The sequence below is a fragment of the Ranitomeya imitator genome, chromosome 5 (genome assembly GCF_032444005.1).
Source record: "Ranitomeya imitator isolate aRanImi1 chromosome 5, aRanImi1.pri, whole genome shotgun sequence".
NCBI classification, from domain to species: Eukaryota; Metazoa; Chordata; class Amphibia; order Anura; family Dendrobatidae; genus Ranitomeya; species Ranitomeya imitator.
In genome coordinates this window covers 473,047,124-473,064,983 of record NC_091286.1, presented here as the reverse complement: position 1 = coordinate 473,064,983, position 17,860 = coordinate 473,047,124, and the positions used below count along the sequence as shown (strand labels likewise).

The 17,860-nt window shown below is 41.2% G+C and overlaps 1 protein-coding gene across 1 annotated transcript in view; it reads left to right on the top strand.

Annotated features, from left to right (window-relative positions):
• The window catches only part of FNDC3B (fibronectin type III domain containing 3B), a 598,527-nt gene that overhangs the window by 260,263 nt on the left and 320,404 nt on the right, over nt 1–17,860 (top strand). The window contains exons 5-6 of the mRNA XM_069727312.1: nt 220–460; nt 3,652–3,933. Of these exons, the coding sequence (XP_069583413.1) occupies nt 220–460; nt 3,652–3,933 (523 nt within the window). The remainder of the gene's footprint in view (nt 1–219; nt 461–3,651; nt 3,934–17,860) is intronic.

The window sequence follows — 17,860 nt, the reverse complement described above, 5'->3', positions numbered from 1 at the left end:
AATTGTTTTACTTTTCGCAGTGGAATAAAAATGTAAGTTGTACACTTTTTTGCCAACGTAGAGCTTGAATTAAATAGTTGTATTCTATGTACCGTCCTAGAACCTTAGCAAAGCAAGGATTACACACAGGGTGTATTCTGTGGAAATCAATCAGCATTTTGATTCCATTGTCTCCTTTGTTTACTTGCAGTAATACTTTATATATTTTTTCTTTTTCAGGTGATAGAAGACAGCACAGGAGTTCGGCGTGTAGTTGTGACTCCACAGTCTCCAGATTGTTACCCTCCCAGTTATCCATCCGCCATTTCCCCAACTCACCATTTACCGCCGTACCTTGCACATCATCCACATTTCTTACACAATTCTCATTCCCCGTTTTACCCGCCCGTCACCGGGCCAGGAGAAATACCACCACAGTTCTTCCCACATCATCTCCCACCTACAATATATGGAGAACAAGGTACAGTATGGGATGCTCCGTCTTACTTATATGTACTTATACTGACCTCTTCCTTAGTTAAAACCTTAGTATTGCTGCTTCTAAATGATTATAAACTTGTTTTTTTTCCATTATTTGAGGTCTGCAAGCAATGCTTTTTTTGTTATTTAGACCATTTCTCATTGTCAGAAAATAAATACAAAATGTATTGCTTGGAACTTCGGAGACATGTTGTCAGTAGTTAATAGAATAAAAGAACAATTTACATTTTACCAAAAATATACCTAGAAAGAGAAAAATCACACAAGCTGGACATTTTGCAGTGGTCTCTTAATTGTTGCCAGAGCTGTATATGTGTGTATGTTCTTGTATACTTTTGAGCAATAATTATGACATTAATACTATGTTTAAGGTCAATTTTTTTTTAATTGTTTTATTTGCTTACACTCATTAACGTAACACTCTTCGTGATTTTATCTAATTGATGTTCTTGTGTAGTATATGTTCCACTACTTTAAATGTTTTTTTTTGTTCATATTACATTTAAAGCACCAACCCAGCATGTTTTTTTTTATTTTAGCACTGGAGTGGTGCTACTAATCTAAATTTTCTGACCCTAGTCTCATACTTACCAGCCAACATCTTCATCTTTTATCGGCGCCGCTCCAGGCAGTCTCCAGCAGTTTGTGACCTGCTGGGTCTCTCCAGTGTTTGCTGGCCAAGCCAGAGGTCACTACTCGGTGTAAATGTACCTTCACACTAAACGATATCGCTAGCAATCCGTGACGTTGCAGCGTCGTCGCTAGCGATATCGTTTAGTTTGACACACAGCAGCGATCAGAATCCTGCTGTGATGTCGTTGGTCGGGGCTAGAGGGCCAGACCTTTCTTTGGTCGCTGGCTCTCCCGCTGACATCGCTGGATCGGCGTGTGTGACACCGATCCAGCGATGTCTTCACTGGTAACCAGGGTAAACATCGGGTAACTAAGCGCAGGGCCGCGCTTAGTAACCCGATGTTTACCCTGGTTACCATCCTAAAAGTAAAAAAAACAAACACTACATACTTACCTAACGCTGTCTGTCCTCCAGCGCTGTGCTCTGCACTCCTCCTGTACTGGCTGTGAGCGTCGGTCAGCCGGAAAGCAGAGCGGTGACGTCACCGCTCTGCTTTCCGGCCGCTGTGCTCACACAGACAGTACAGGAGGAGTGCAGAGCACAGCGCTGGAGGACAGACAGCGTTAGGTAAGTATGTAGTGTTTGTTTTTTTTACTTTTAGGATGGTAACCAGGGTAAACATCGGGTTACTAAGCGCGGCCCTGCGCTTAGTTACCCGATGTTTACCCTGGTTACCGGCATCGTTGGTCGCTGGAGAGCGGTCTCTGTGACAGCTCTCCAGCGACCAAACAGCGACGCTGCAGCGATCCGGATCGTTGTCTGTATCGCTGCAGCGTCGCTTAATGTGAAGGGGCCTTAAGTCTGAGAGCCAGAATGAGGCTCCTATAGGCTATGTGCACACGTTGCGGATTAGGCTTAGGAATTTCTGGTGCGGATTCTGCCTCTCCTGACAGAAAACGCACCTGCGGATTTGTCGCGTTTTTTGTGCGTTTTTGCTGCGGTTTTCTTGCGGATTTGCTGCGTTTTTTATCCCAGCGGTTTTCTATAATGGAATGGGTACAAAAACGCTGCAGATTCACAAAAAAGAAGTGACTTGCTACTTCTTTTAAACCGCAGCGGATTTTCCGCAAAGTGTGCACAGGATTTTTTTTCTCATTGATTTACATTGTACTGTAAATCAATTGCGGATCTGCAGCGTTTCTGCACTGCAAAAAACGCTGCGGATCCACAGAAAATCCACAACGTGTGCACGTACCCATAAACTTACATTGGGAGCTTCTGACCATTACTTCTGACCTCCGATCAGTCAGAAATTGTGGTCATAAGATGACGAATCGGGACTAGAACGTCACCAGTTATAGCTAAAGACAGCTACTGGTGAGTAGAATAATAGGATCAGGGAACTTAGATTAGCGGCACCACTCTGTCGCTGAAATAAAAAAAAAGTGCTGGAGTAATGCTTGCAAAACTACATCCCTAAAAGTAGTTGTAAGCTGCTGTGAAGGAATGAACCTCAAAAGGCTGTGCCACTCCTGATAGCAACACTGGTCGTTCATTTAAATGATTTACAGGATGTGTAAATCAGTGTTTTTGGCCTAGAAAATAAAAACGAATATTCTAATCATGTAAAAAAAAAACAACAAAAAAAAACAAACAACCCAAGTCAACTATTTCAAACACAAACTAATTTCACCATCTTTCAATAATCAGAAGTTGTCTTAAATGGGTTATCCACTACATGGACAATCCTTTCTCAATTACTATTTTTCCTCATATATATAATAACAATAGCTTATACTTTGCTCTGGTGCAGGCGCCATTGTAGCAACGTCGGCACCTCACATCCCAGGGCTTGAGTGACGTTATGTCACGTGAGCCCAAAAGTCAATTTGTGGCCGCTCCACTCTCACTTCCTTCAGATGTAACTGAGATTCGGAAAAGGTAAGAGTAGAGTTGAGCGAATATGTTCAGAATTGGTCGCCGAATCTGAATTTTCCATATTTGTACCGTGTTGGTACCCTATTCATGCTGAGTTTATGTTTGATGATCGCTTCTGAACATATTCGGTCGTTTCTTCTCCCATTGACTCCAATGACATTCGGCTGTGTTCGGCAAATATTGCCAAAACAATATTCTTCGCACATCATAATCGGAACCGTATTTTGAAAACTTCGCTCAACTCTATTTAAAAGCAGCAGTAGGTCTCAATTATTCCTGGTATCAGTTTTCAAGTTTTAGCAGACGAGACGCCGACCTTGCTGGAATGGTGGTGACTCCGGAAGTGAGTATATTATTTTACACAGGGCAATATAGCAATTGAGAGGGGTTGTACGAGTAGTGGAAAACCCCTCTAATTGTACTGAAAAAGTTGGAATTGAATTGTTTATATTGTGTCCATCTGCCTTTTGCCTTGTTACTTTCCTGAAAATATGAAAGGGGCTCTCCAGGAGTTTCATATTGAGGCAATTGAAATGAAAGATCACAAATGATCCCTAAGCCTAGCTGCGGTTTAAGTGACCTTAACTCGTATTGTTGCACAAGTGATGGCACGTAAAGTGATAAATATCTTACAGCAGTCCCTATTTCTCTGTGTTCAGAAATTATACCACTGTTTGGGATGTCCAGTTACATCACTCGAGAAGACCAGTATTGCAAGCCTCAACACAAAAAGCTCAAACAGATCGACAGACAAAACCGGTTGAACAGTCCTCCAACCACATTATACAAGAACCATTCGGGAAACTGTACGACTATATATAATGGAAATGGCAAGGCGCACAATGGAGCCGGCTGTGGAGGAATGGGCAGTGTCGCAGGGCTTAAAAAAACCGAACGCAGGGCGCGGAGCAGTCCAAAGTCAAATGAGCATGACACGCAAGGTATGTATGTGTTTCCTGTATGTATTTCCATTGGGATCCGAACAGCATGTGTATGATTCATGTGTCATAGCGGAGCCATAGAAGTCACAGGCTTGTATCTGTATCCACACTGCATACGAAGGATCCCAACTAGGCAGACATTTTCTGTTCTAATGCTTTAGTTTTAATAAGAATTATTATTATTATTTTTTAGCAAATCCTTTTCTCTCTCTTCGGTAATGACTGACCGTATTGTCAGCTGCTTACACCCCAGTGTAGGATACGTCATGCTGTTCGGGAAATGAAAGTTTCCAACAGTATATTAAATGCCAGGAAGTGATTTTTCTATATTCTGCATTCTCTCAATAATCTATCATTTACTTTTCTGTTGCATTTTTTGCTGTGAGACTGTGCTCTAGTTTCTGGTTAGCATGCTTGTGCCATTACCAAGGCCGTTACTGCAGTGTCCTCTAAGAAGCCCTTGTGTTCCTTGCAGTGCTGTAACCTATCCATTACCTGACCAGTGCTGTGCACTGATGGGAGGCAGAGCATAGCATAGGAAATATTTCACAATGGCTAGTGCAGAGGTCTATAGCAAAGGACACTAAAATTTCCAAATGTTAGTACTTCTGTTATGAGCTGAGCAATCACACCTCCAGGGAATCACTGAATTAGAGCGTGGTCCTGTAACAGGATGCCACAGATTTAATTAGGCAGTTCATGAAATTTCCTCCCTCAGAATATTCCACAAGAAACTAAGTGGTATTATTGAAAAGTGGAAGCCTATAGGAACCACAGCAACTCGGCTAAGATCACTTAACATTACAAAATGGGGTTCTCACGTGCGGAGACACATGGTGCATAAAAGCTGCCAACACTTTGATAACATTGGCACAAAACTTGTGCACAGGTAGCTTGTATTTCCATTTCCTAGCTGCATGCAAGCCTTACATCACCAAGCACCATGCCAGGCATCGGATGGAGTGGTGTAAAGCGGCCGCCTCTGGAGCAGAGAAAACATGTTCTGTAGAGTGATGAATCGCACTTTTCTATCTGGCAGTCTGATGGACTATTTTGAGTTTGGGTTTGGTGAATGCCAGGCCTTACTGCATTGCGCCAACTTTAAAGTTTTAGCGTCGGTGGGATAATGCCTTGGGGTTGTTTTTCAGGAATTGGTTTAGGCCCCTTGTTTCCATTGATGGGAAATCTTACAGGGAATCTGTCTGCAATTTTTTCTATTTAATGTAAGCGGAGAACCAGATACCAGGGATGTGAAACTTGCTCTGCAGCTTGCTGTAGTTTCAGTATAATCAGTGTTTTATGAGCAGGAGATGATCACTGCCGGATGAAGTGTCACATGCAGACCGGTCAAACATTATAATCTGTGTAACCCGCCCCTACCACTGATTGGCAGCTTGCTGATAGTGTACACAGGAAGCTGCCAGTCAGGGGTGTGGGTGGGGGGTTATAAACAGCTCTGCAATCATAGCACTGCTACATGTACAGCAGAGAAAACAGGGATTCTATCAAAATGACCCCAAGCAACCCAGTAAGTGAGTGATACATCACTGGAATCAGGGTCTCTGCCCCTACATCATGCAGCGCTCGTGTAACATAGTAAAAGCCTGCTGACCGATTCTCTTTAATGCTGAAGCATAACAATACATTTTGGACAATCTCCAGATTTCTGGGAACAGTGTTGGGAAGAACTTTTTGCTTTCTAGCATGTCTGTGCCCCAGGGGGGGCAAAGGAAGGTCCATAAAGACATGGATGGGTGGTGAGTTAAGAGGAAATTGACTGCCCGCCCAGATCTGACCTCAGCCTCCTCATCCAGCATACGTTTATGGCTGTATATAGTAGTGATGCGTCTATGGCTTGGTTTATCTTAATGAATATTGAGCATTTTGTATTTAAGCATAAAACACTCCAGAGAGATTCATGTTGGTGAAAAGTCAGAACTCAGTACAAGTACTCCATCCTGTGTGATTTTATACTCCTACCCAGTGTTGCGTTTTGTCAGGGTTTGGGAGTCCTGTAGAGATTAGATGGTCTGTAATCTGCAGATTTTTGGACTAATAAGTACTGTATAGCCAGGTTTAGAGTTGGGCACAATTTTTTCTTTGTAATTAGATATACTACGATTTTGACTCCTTAACTCCATTTCTTTGCACGGACACCTTGCTATGTATAAGACAAGTGCAGTATTTTGGAGAAGATGTGGCACTTCATGCAAATGAATGAGATTTGCTTTCAAAAGCAGTTTCTATACTAACATTCTTGCGTTTGATCTCCACTTTTCTAAATATTCTTTCATTGATCTCTACTCTCCAAGTGTACATATCTGCACATACATGTTGTTTCTTGTGAGTAAAGATTCTTCTCCACCCGGTGAAAGGAATAGAGCCCACAATGAGAGTGTGTATACAAAAACGATGGAATTCTTTTAAACTTGATACGTGGGGATCTAAAACAATAAAAAAATAAAGTAGTATTAAACAGCATGTGGCATTAACAAATAGTAACTTTTATTAAAGGAGTTTTACGGTTTCAGAAAACCACAGTCCCCAGGCTCAGATTTAAAAAATAAATAAATAAATAAAAATAAAATTAAACTGTTCTTTAGTAACATAATAAAAAAGGGGAGAAGCCAGCACTGCTTATGGTCAGAACGCAATACATAAAGTGCACATTCACATATTGATTTCTAACTGTATTTCAAAATGAGACCTTTAGCAAAAAATTGATCAATTCTTTGAGCCACCCCGCCACGTCAAGGCATTCTCATAATAGGGCAGTCCTACTCTGTTTTTATATTCGCTGTGCCATTACGGCCTCCTAAATGTATTAAAGGCAAGACCACATTAAATGCAAACTGTACCTGAAGCTTTTCTGAATCACTCTCATGGCGCCAGAAAGGGCAAGCGCAGATCAAGGTTGACCAGGTCCGGTCATAGACATTTCAGATCTGACCTCCACACTGCCTAACCAGCACCACAGATGAAGGGTGAGACAGGCCTAGACACAGGTGCACAATCAAACAGAGCCTAGGGCAGGGCAGGGCAGGGCTGCTGTATGTGTGTACAGCAGCCTAGATCAATCACAATGAACACAGAAAGAATAGCGAACATAACCCAGCGCGCAAAGCAACAGTGGTGGTCAGCCACAAACCAGTGTTAAAATAAAAGAAAGGTGAGAAGCCAGCGCTGCTTATGGTCAGATCGCAATACATAAAGTGCACATGCACATATTAATTTCTAACTGTATTTCAAAATGAGACCTTTAGCAAACAATTGATCAATTCTTTGAGCCACGCCAAGGCATTCTCATGATGGGGCAGTCCTACTCTCTGTTTTTTATAGCTCAAACAATTGATCAATTGTTTGCTAAATGTCTCATTTTGAAATACAGTTAGAAATCAATATGTGCGTTCTGACCATAAACAGCGTTGGCTTCTCCCCTTTTTTGTTTTGTTCTTTAGTAAACCTTAACGGGTCCAGTGTTGTTTCTCCACAATTGCTCTGTGTCTTATTATCTGCAGCGCTGACATAACATCAACAGCACTACAGCCAATAAGTGATGTCAGCGGCTCTGCCCGAGTACACGACACAGGCCGCTCAGAACTTCTGAACGCATTGACCCCTTAAACCTTAACTGCTTATGTCGTCGTAAGGATCATTGATTGCAGCAAAAAACGCCCAGTTATGATATCACCCTGTAGAATCTCCGAGAGATTGGTGCAAAAAGTGAAGGTTTAATGAAATGGGAAACAAATGGAAGCAGAGCAAAATAGCATTTCATAAAAATTTGAAGCCAATAGGAATGTTCGATTCTGTTAATTTGGGGTATTAGTCCATTGTGTGGGCGCTAAAATGCGCTTTTGTAAAACTGGCCTTAAAGATTTGTACCAGATGAATATGTCATCACCTAGTTCTTACATATTGCTGGTGAGTCTGACCGTTGGATTCCCCATTGATCACAAGATCGGCGCTCTGTAGATCCCAGTCTGAAAGGACCAGAGGTGAAACATGAAAAGGAAAATGATAGACTCCATTGTGCAGCAAGTTATAATTCTGTTTATAAATGGAGGTCAAGTATGCGTACGGCCGCTTCATTCACTGTCTATGTGCCTGCCTGAGAAACCGGAGTACTGTACTCAGCCATCGCAGGCAGTCCCATGCAGGATGAATGAAGCTGTGGTGTTTATCGAGATCAGTGATGGTCCCAGCAGTTGGACCCCGGCGATCAGTAAATCATCCCCATACTTTGAAAAGGGGATATACACAACCTACCGTTGTAGAACTAAGAGGTGGACAAGCAATGCTGACATCACGTCCTGTGATTCTATAAATGAGTGTGGATGTGACAACCTGTTTTTCATAAGAGAAATGATTCGGGGTGAAGTATGGTGGCTTTTATCAGTCAGAGATCAGAATGTCCTTCACTTAATCTAATGAACGCTGGCTTAGTAATAGTGAATCATGTATTTTGGATTTGGCAGTTTTACCTTTTGACTCAACTTAATTAAGAGTAGACAGTGTTCCTGTGGCAGGCAACGCTCCCTGTGTTCTTTGGACTGGCTAACACATGGACTTCTGCCAGAATACAAATTATTTTGGAAGATTATAATTTTGTCTTTGCTGGGGTGTATGTGACTGCACAGGAAGGGAATGGACTCTTTGACCTGGTATTCATGCCCTGGAAAAAATGTGCATGGAAGTCTTTATTTCTTTTCCTGTCTAACAGTGAAATAATTATACTAAAAATATTGGACGCTTGTCGTGTACACAGGAAAGAAACAAGTCCTTTTGGAAAACTAGTTGATAGCAAGTCTTTCAGTCTCCTATAAGAGCTGTGTGTAGCACTGTGCTCAGTAAAAATGTCTTAAAAATTAGATGTTGGGTCCTGGGATCCACATTTTCCAACTTTCTCATTTTTAGCTTTTACATTCATGTTTTATTTAATACGAGCATTACCTAAAGGGAAACGTGCTGGAGAACTTTTTTTCTTTTTTTCAAATTTGTATTGTTCCACTCCTTGCTAAATCAGTTGTTGTTACCATTCCTCTCGTCAATCTGTATTGTGAAGCGTACAATTATCCAAAATGTCATGGTGTGCTGCAGATTTTGCTTCACTGGAACTAAGGGGCCTACGACAACACCTGAAAAACTACCACAGCATTACACCTCCAACACCAAAATGTATGGGTTTGGCAAGTGCCAGGAGAACCTTGCCTACTTGTCAGTTACTGTAAGTAGTTTTGTCACTTCATAAAACATGTTTCCACTGCTTCAGAGTCCAGCAGTATGCTCCACACTATTCTATCCAATGGTTGGCACTGTGTTTGGTGATATATCTGCTTACCCATGGAAACCCATGCCATGAAGCTCTAGGCTCACAGCTTTATATCAATGTTAATGCCAGTGGAGGATTCGCAAGTACGCTGTTAAGTTCCTGTGGTTCCTCAATGCTTCCACTAATACCAAACTTACAGTTGATTGTGGAATTTTTAGCAAGGGAAGAAATTTCATGAACTGACTTGTTACAATGGTGGCATCCTATTCCAGGACCCCACACCCACTCTTTCACTAAAATTTGCAAAGGCATACTGCATGGCTACTAGCTGGATATTATACCCCTTGCCTTAAAGAGAATACTTCACCACATTTGACATATCTAAACTACAGTATATACCTATATGGGATACAGGTTAAAGACTGCATCACATAATTCTGACACCAGCCCATCCTACTTGTGTGTCAGGACGGGCTTCAGTGTGAAGAAACACAGCTCCCAAGACCTGTATCTCAATGACACACATATATACATATATCTATGTGAGCAAAACATTTTTTTTTCTCCAACCTCAGCCTCCAAGCACAGTCAGGCAGCCAAAAAGATTTAATTCTGTCACAGGTGTGCTTACTATGCAGCTCCTCTGTCAGTTGAGACACAGGTTTCAGACTTCATTCCTGACAAGTAATTAGGACTGGCTTCTGATTGAATTGAATTCAGGGTCATTTTATTACATTTCTGGAGAACCCCTTTAAGTGTATACTGAACTGCAGCAGTTTTATTAAAGCACATGTTTTTTATTAGACCGCGCAGAAGTCTTTTTTTTTCTTCTATGCACCCCATATTACATCATGTTCATAGAGATGGACATGTGCTATGAAAGGAACCATTCCTTGCGGACTGTTTCTCGGACAAATGAAACCATGTTTTACCATGGAGTATATTGTAGTTTTGGAGGATGTGCTGTATTACGATATTTATAAGATGGCAGAAGCCCTTAACTGCCTCCTATATAATCGTGTTGTTGATCTTTGATGGGTAACCTCAGAAAAAGTGCCAGACCTTTGCTGCTCAGTAATTTCTTTCTAGAGGGCACAGTGATTTGTTCCCTGCACCGCAGAGCCATTGAAGATCACACACCTGTACACTTGTTACAGTAGATGCCTTTGTTCATTTATGATGGGTATTTTGTTCATATGGTCTGGAATTTCATCACATGGGATAAAGGCTTTCATTCTCCATGTGCAAGAGAGATTCGGTATTGTCAACTAGCAGCAATAAATTATTTCAATGACCCAGGTCTTATTACACTAAAATACTGAATAAATGTTTCTTATACAGAGTCCCATTTACAGTACTTTCTTTAAAGGGACACTAAACCTAAATTCTGTTATCTACATTTACTGTGCAAGATTTATATGATCCACTGTTTTTTGAAGGAGTTTCTTCAAGGATAGAGTTCTTCTACGGAACTACTCAAAAGGAAAATTGTCTGCCTTAATGATCACAACTTTCTCACATTTTCTGTAAATTTCCACACATAAATGTCACCTATATTAGCAGTTCTTAGTGTAAGGCTGGCATGGTCGATTAGACTCTGACAACAGCTATACCTTCTGTCCCCTCCCATTCCCAGCTCTCATACACATGCATGCTCGGCTTGGCTGGGAGTGCATGTGTTTGACCTGGAGAGAAAGAGAAGTGAGCAACTGCCAGTCAGTTCTGGCAGCAATATGCCTCAACTGTGAAAAGGATTGGGCATGTTGAAATCCAGATTCCCATAACTTCTTTTCCCATCATCTGCCATAAGGAGGTATCAAGGGGACCTTTGTACACAGTAGATACAATAGATGTTTGATTCCACCAAAATCAGCAGGTTTGGCAATTTCTCTTAACCTCGGCATACATAAGCGGACTTGGCTTGACCAGTGGAGAGTGGAATAAGCAGGTCCTGTGCCTCTTATTTTCCCTGAGAAAGAAGAAAAATGCAAAAAAAGAAATAATGGGCATGATGAAATCCACTTCTGTCAGTGGTTTATCTTTCCTGAAAACAAAAAAATCGAGCATGTTGAAATCCAGTTGCGCCAACAACTATCATCTGAGGAGACTTGGGTGGAATGCCCCAATACTGATTACATGTTGGTCCAATCACCCCAAATATGAAGGGTTTAGCCCACATTGAGCTAATGTGTCGTTTTACTGCCATTGGTTTTTACTGAAGGACATGTGTTTTTTTGTGATAATGTGGCGCATTGCATATTCTGCTGGTGAATATTAAGTATTTCTATAACTCAGTTGTGACAATTTATAGATTACCTGGAGATGGGTTAGTTTATCTTTGATTAACTTGCGGAGCAGCTTTATATATTGATGTGGGGTATTTCATAAGGTCTCCAAATGTCTCCATTACTGTTAATAAAATTTGCTGAACCTAAATTGATGTTTGTTGTCCATGAAAGCAGACCTTGTCCATCATGTTGAGCTGCTCTTGAATAGACACAATGTAGCCTTGCAGAATAGACTCTTTCTTTGAATGTCAAACCTTCCCTCAATGTCACCATTGAACCTGTTGCTCATTTAATAGTAAATTGCTGTGTAATTAGGAAACGTGTTAAAGATCTCACTAGCGGCAAGCAATCTGCAGCAGTACTGTAAGCGATATGTTCTTTCCTGTTATTTTCCGGGGGGACAGGCTTTGACATACTGGAAAGACCTGGGGCTTATGAGTGTCTGGTATGAACACGCTGGTGATATTATGCATAGAATGTACATTTCGCAGCTCAGTTACTGCATGATCAAGAAATGTAAAACCTTTGAGTATCTTCTGTCATCAGATCAGGTTAATATGGTTAAAAATTGATTCTTGCAGACACATGCGGAGAAGTCTTCGAAGTCTTTGGGTTAGTTAACATCACTGAACTATGCTCCGCAGACTTGTTTTGACTTATTTTAATCTTGCCACTTGAGCTGCCAAGGGTGGTGCCGCGGGAGCCCCATACATAACTGGTAAACCTGACTGCAGGAAAAAACAAGTAAACATTACGGCCTTCTACCTCCCTGGGAACATTCAGTCTAGTCTCGGTTAAATCTTGTTTTTCAAAGTGGTATTACTGTATGTTAAAAGCAGTTTATGCTCCTGAATGATTGGTTGGTTTTGTGAGAATTGAAGTTTTCATATTAGAAATCTAATTTTAAGATTTATGTGATATGATTTCTACCATGATTTGGTGCCCTCCTCCACTCTGGAGTTTCAGCGATGCAATTGGTCAGGATGTCCCATAGTGTTGTCATCTCCTGCTTTCCACCAAGTAATGAATATTTGATTGTGATTCTTCGAAACCAGTTGACCTCATTTTCAGTAGTTGTGTTTTTTTTTAATAATGTAACCTAAAGAATATGCTTACTTGTACAAATTTTGCTTTGCGTCTGCAATAAAGAAAAACTGCAACAAAATCTGCATGTATCAAATGTAGATCAGTCACAGATTTTGTTTTGGATTTGACACAGATTTTACCCAGGGCAAAACACTGAACATCTGCAGCATGAATTGATGTTCTGTTGATATAATACCTGCACCACAGAACCGTTCCCGCCTCACATGTGTTCAGCAGTTGTGGTAAGATCTGGTAAAATCTCATCCTCATTGCTGCTACTACATTATGCTGTGAGTGCCACAAATCCAGAAGGAAAATCCACAGCTTATCTGCCGTGTGGGAACTTACCCATCATGTGCTCTTTGGCCCATTCTCAAATCAAGTAAATAAGGCAGCACACTGCAGCGCTAAAACATGTAAACTTGAAATACGAAATTTGAACTGCATTACTGCACTAGAAATATGAAAAATGAGAGCGTTTAGCGCATAAAAATGGCCAATTTTATGTGTACCTGGTAGCCCCTTTACGGCATCTCTCTTATACCAGGTCCTCAACTTGCCTTACCTCGCTGAGAATAAACGTCTCCATCTGAATGGGTACATGTGAAATCTCTTCCTAGACTAAAATTCTCTCTCTTTGTGGAGGGGTATTGGACCTGCTGTAATTAAAACACCTGTAGGCTAGGAGGCGGAGTGCGCTAAACGCTCTCATTTTTCATATTTCTAGTGCAGTAATGCAGTTCAAATTTCGTATTTCAAGTTTACATGTTTTAGCGCTGCAGTGTGCTGCCTTATTTACTTAAATATATACGAGTTGGCGACTCTAGGTTCAGCACCTGTTCACACTTAGTCTATGTTTGGATGTGCCGGTCAGGTTTTTGAAATGCATTCTCAAATCAAGTCCATTATAATTCCACAGATGTTTAAAAACTGTATTTGAAAAATGGATTGTTTTATTAGTGAAGGCAGCTGAAATAAAATGAACGATTTCTAAATGTCTTGGTTTCCTTCTTAAAAAGATAAAAATAAAATAACTACTTTTTAGCAGAAAATTAATTCCAAATAATTTCTAGTCAGGTTGAGAAATTATCCTCTGTAATTCATTGTCTTTCATAGCTGTGATAACAAAAGCAGACCCCTAAATCCAGTTATATGTCAACCACATGTGCCATGAGTCATTGGTGTCACAGGTCTTGTATAAGAGACAACTGGTCCTCCTAACATGTACTGTCCACAGGGCTCAGGTTGTCTCGGAAAGAATGTAACTACTGCACCTCTGATGTGTATGGGTGAAGAACGTTAGGGGCTTTTGAGGGATTTTTAAGGTACTGGTGAAGAACATTAGGGATTTCTGAGGTATCGGTGAAGAACATTAGGGATTTTTGAGGTACCGGTGAAGAACATTAGGGATTTTTGAGGTATCGGCGAAGAACGTTAGGGATTTTTCAGTGCAGGATGTCAATAGAGAAAACAAATGGAACCAGTTGTTAGGACATAAAACTTAGCCAATTTAATTATACATCTTACAAGGTTCCAGGTGCATTAAGAATATTATATCAAGGCAAAAACTAATCCATTTCAGTCATAAGACTGTCCGTAGTCATGATATGATTTCTATTATGATGTCAATAAGTAGCCCCAGTTTTAGGCTGTGTTCACATCTGCATTTGGCATTTGCCTGTATGTCAAATCTGAAATACAATATAAACAGCAGTGCCAGCCCAATCACTTGGTACTTGCTGCTCCTGATGGGCCCTATTAACTATAGTGAGGTCTGTTGGGTTGCCATCATGGTGTCCAACATTTTGCCAGATATTGTTGTCTGCTGTTCTATTCAGCTTCTCTTTGTTCCCTGGGTCTGTATACCTTTACACAAGCACCTAAAGGTGCACATACGTACTCCTTGCTCGCCAACTGCTTTTTCTCCTAACTCTGTTGTACATATGAATGCATGTGGGGAGAGGGGAGAAAGCTTCTGGCAGCGTCTTTTTTCCTACAAGAACAAATTAATCAGGTATTTAAGTTCAAATTTCTCAATCCTTCTATCACATCAATATTCTATCTCAGGGGGAGAGTCAAGAGTTAACTTAATGTGCATGAAGACGTTTAGTGTCCCCGAGAGATCTTTATGCCAAGCATGAATATCAATATGTACACTTCTGTATTCAAGTTTTTTTTCCCTCTATGGTGCCTTTTAACATTGCATAATATAACAGTGGTTTTGGAAGCTAGTTCCTAAGAAATGAAACTGCAATCCAAGCGTAGATAGTGTTGTACATCCTCCCATTGCAATATCATTTCCTGCAAATTGTCTTTCATTGAAAAACTAAAATAAATCTAGGCATAGAAATAAATGCCGGCTGTATTGTTTCTGCGCCAGTACGTAATTTGGGATAAAGCCAGTTCCATAGAATTTTGTAGAAGTTTGTCAACACCCCGAACTTTGAATATTATCTTGAGTAATGATGCAATGTTAAAGGCATTCAATAGCCAGATGTGTTGAATCAAGTCATAGTAAAATTTGGACAGGGGGGCAATAGCTTTAAGGACATATAGTTATGATTCATTTTATTTGGCTGGGATACAGCATGAACACCACTAGGTACTGCACAATTTGTAATATCCAAGCGCTTAGCAGACACGGTTTAGAAATCCAGTGGTTACAGCTTCAAAGAGCAATGTGCCATGGCTACAATTACAGTCAACGTAATTGTGTTCACTGAAATTACACTTCCAATCAGAGCAGAACTACAAAAAGTTTTAGTTCTCCTGGAACGAGGCCAACATTACACAATCTGGTTATAACAATTTCTATGCGATTTTAGCATAAAATGGCTAAAAGGAACAAAACCACAGAACTTTATCATCAGAGTTACTATACAATATCACATTTAAAATGACTCCTAAAACAGAAGGGTAAGATTGTAGGTCCAATGCTACTAGTGCACCATCTGCTAGAATGTTCATGTAGCTATAGAATGGCAAACATGGCTAGTAAAATGACCAGGATCTGCCACGCATGGGATTTCGGACATTGTGCAACAGCCCAATAAAAGCTGCAATTTTTTTGGTCCTCTTGGTCTTTGCTTAATAGCAATGATGTTACGTGCCGAGTGAAAAGCATGTTACCACTGCAGCATAGTAGGCTTTGGTTCAGGGAACCACTTTGCAGGGTAGCAGGGATTTTTTTAAATTAATTTTTGGCCATATGTTAATTTTTGACATGCCACCTGTACTGGTCCTTTTGGTTGGTCAACCTCCTTAAAGAGAACCAGGGGGCATGTATCAAGCACTGTCTGCATGACCCCGGCCAGGTATGTTTGACTCTGAAACTCTGCAGCGGTTTAGAGAAATACATAATTCAAAAGCTGATGGGGACCAAACCGCACTGGACCTAGTCAGACTGGCTGCCCCCGGCTGTCTCTATCCCCTCGCAGCCAGTGGCTGACAGGTCTCTCCCTATACGCGCCTATAGGAGGATAACTGTGACTCCAGGGGAGCGGCCGGTCATGTCCAATGGATGACACAACGAACGCGAACAAAATGGAAAAAGGGGAAGGAAGGCCCTGACAATAAGGAACGAGGGATGGGGCGCCTCCTATTTCAGCCTGTGCCTATCCCTAAGCTCCCCTAATGCCCTATGAGGGTTCCCCTCCCCCCCACCGCCATCATGAACCTCATCCCTAGCTGTCACCTCACTATACCCTGGCTAGTGCACTGGCCAGCAAGTACACTAGCTTCACCACTGTAGATGGTGAAAACACAGGGGGTAGTGACAAGCACGAGACAGGCAAAGACAGGGAATAAGGAAATGTAGCTTCCAAGCTGCTGCTGCAAACTCTACTCAGCAGAGGATACTGAACAAGGACCTCAAGCAGCTGATACACGCTGACACCAGAGAGCTCCTCACTCATCGGCTGGTCTCCAGACAAACTATCGCCAACAGTTATCTGATGCATCTGGTGACTATTTAAAGGATGGTGGGAGTGGTCACCACCCACATCAGCTGACCTAGCAGCTTGCCAGGAAGGAAAATGGACATTATCCCCTGCTGGCCTGAATGGAAAAAAGCTACATTTAATTTATAGTGGAACTAGAGCTGCCACAAATCCAAAGATGGATCGTGACACAAACTTTTAATGATGCCACATGGATGGTCCTACTATGGACTTACTGGTTTGAATTATCTGGAAACCGGATCAAAATCTCCCCCTCCCTCCCCCCAAACTATTGGTTCATTTAAAATAAAATGGAAATCTGAACAGTAGAATATACACTATAATGGCCATATGTTCTGTCCATGTAAATTGCGGATAGGACACTGAGAATGGACTTGTGAAGGGGCCTTACGCTCACAATCCTTTGCATTCTCTGGGTCAATTTCTGTATATTGGGGAAACTATGGAGTTTGAGAACCCAGTTTCATGCCATATATTAGTTAGTGCTCTACTGTATCGTATTTTTGTTATAAAGCTTAGGCCCCCAATGACCATTTCATTACAGTACGGTAATCTGGGTGGATGTCCCAGTACAGTGCAGCTGCAAACAAATTTTTACATAGCATGTTAGATTTTTAACTGGAAATTTACCACCTGTCAGTAAAAACTGTTTACACAACTTTTCATATGAGACCAATGTCTAAAAATCAGTTCTGGCAGTGAGTGTGAAGCAAAGTTTTTCAAAGTTGTGGATTCTCAGGGTGCAGTGCTCGCTGCAGTTATTAGAGAGGATTAAGGAGCACAGCTGGCGGGCAGATGGAATGCTTGGTATTCAAAGCAGAAAGCAGTCTAGAATTTGTAGGAAAAGGGAAAACCGTTCTCGGCCAATTTAATACAATATTTTATTTACTACTGATAACATCGTCATCATTTCATCTAGACTCCTGAAATTCTCCAGGGTATAGTAGTTGCATTTTATTTGGTAGAAATTGCCTCTTTCCAGCCGGCAGCCAATAAGACATTTGTGTACCTTGGCCTCCGCAGTCCATCATTATAAATAGTTTCCAGATCATTTTTATAGTATTCTTGTTTGCTTTGACATTTTTTTTAAATATTTTATTGTCAGTCCAGCCAGACATAACACAGACGTTTTACTTTCATTCGAGGGCCCCAATATTTCAATGAAGTGACATCATAGAAATGTTTTTATGCAGAGTGCGGTCAGCAGGAGAACTCATTCAAATGATAGTGTAAGGTAATACATCTGACATTGGAGTCACCTGTGGTTATCATGGAGCTAAGCAGACAAATCTTCCTCTGGTATTGTAGCAGAGCGAGCTGAT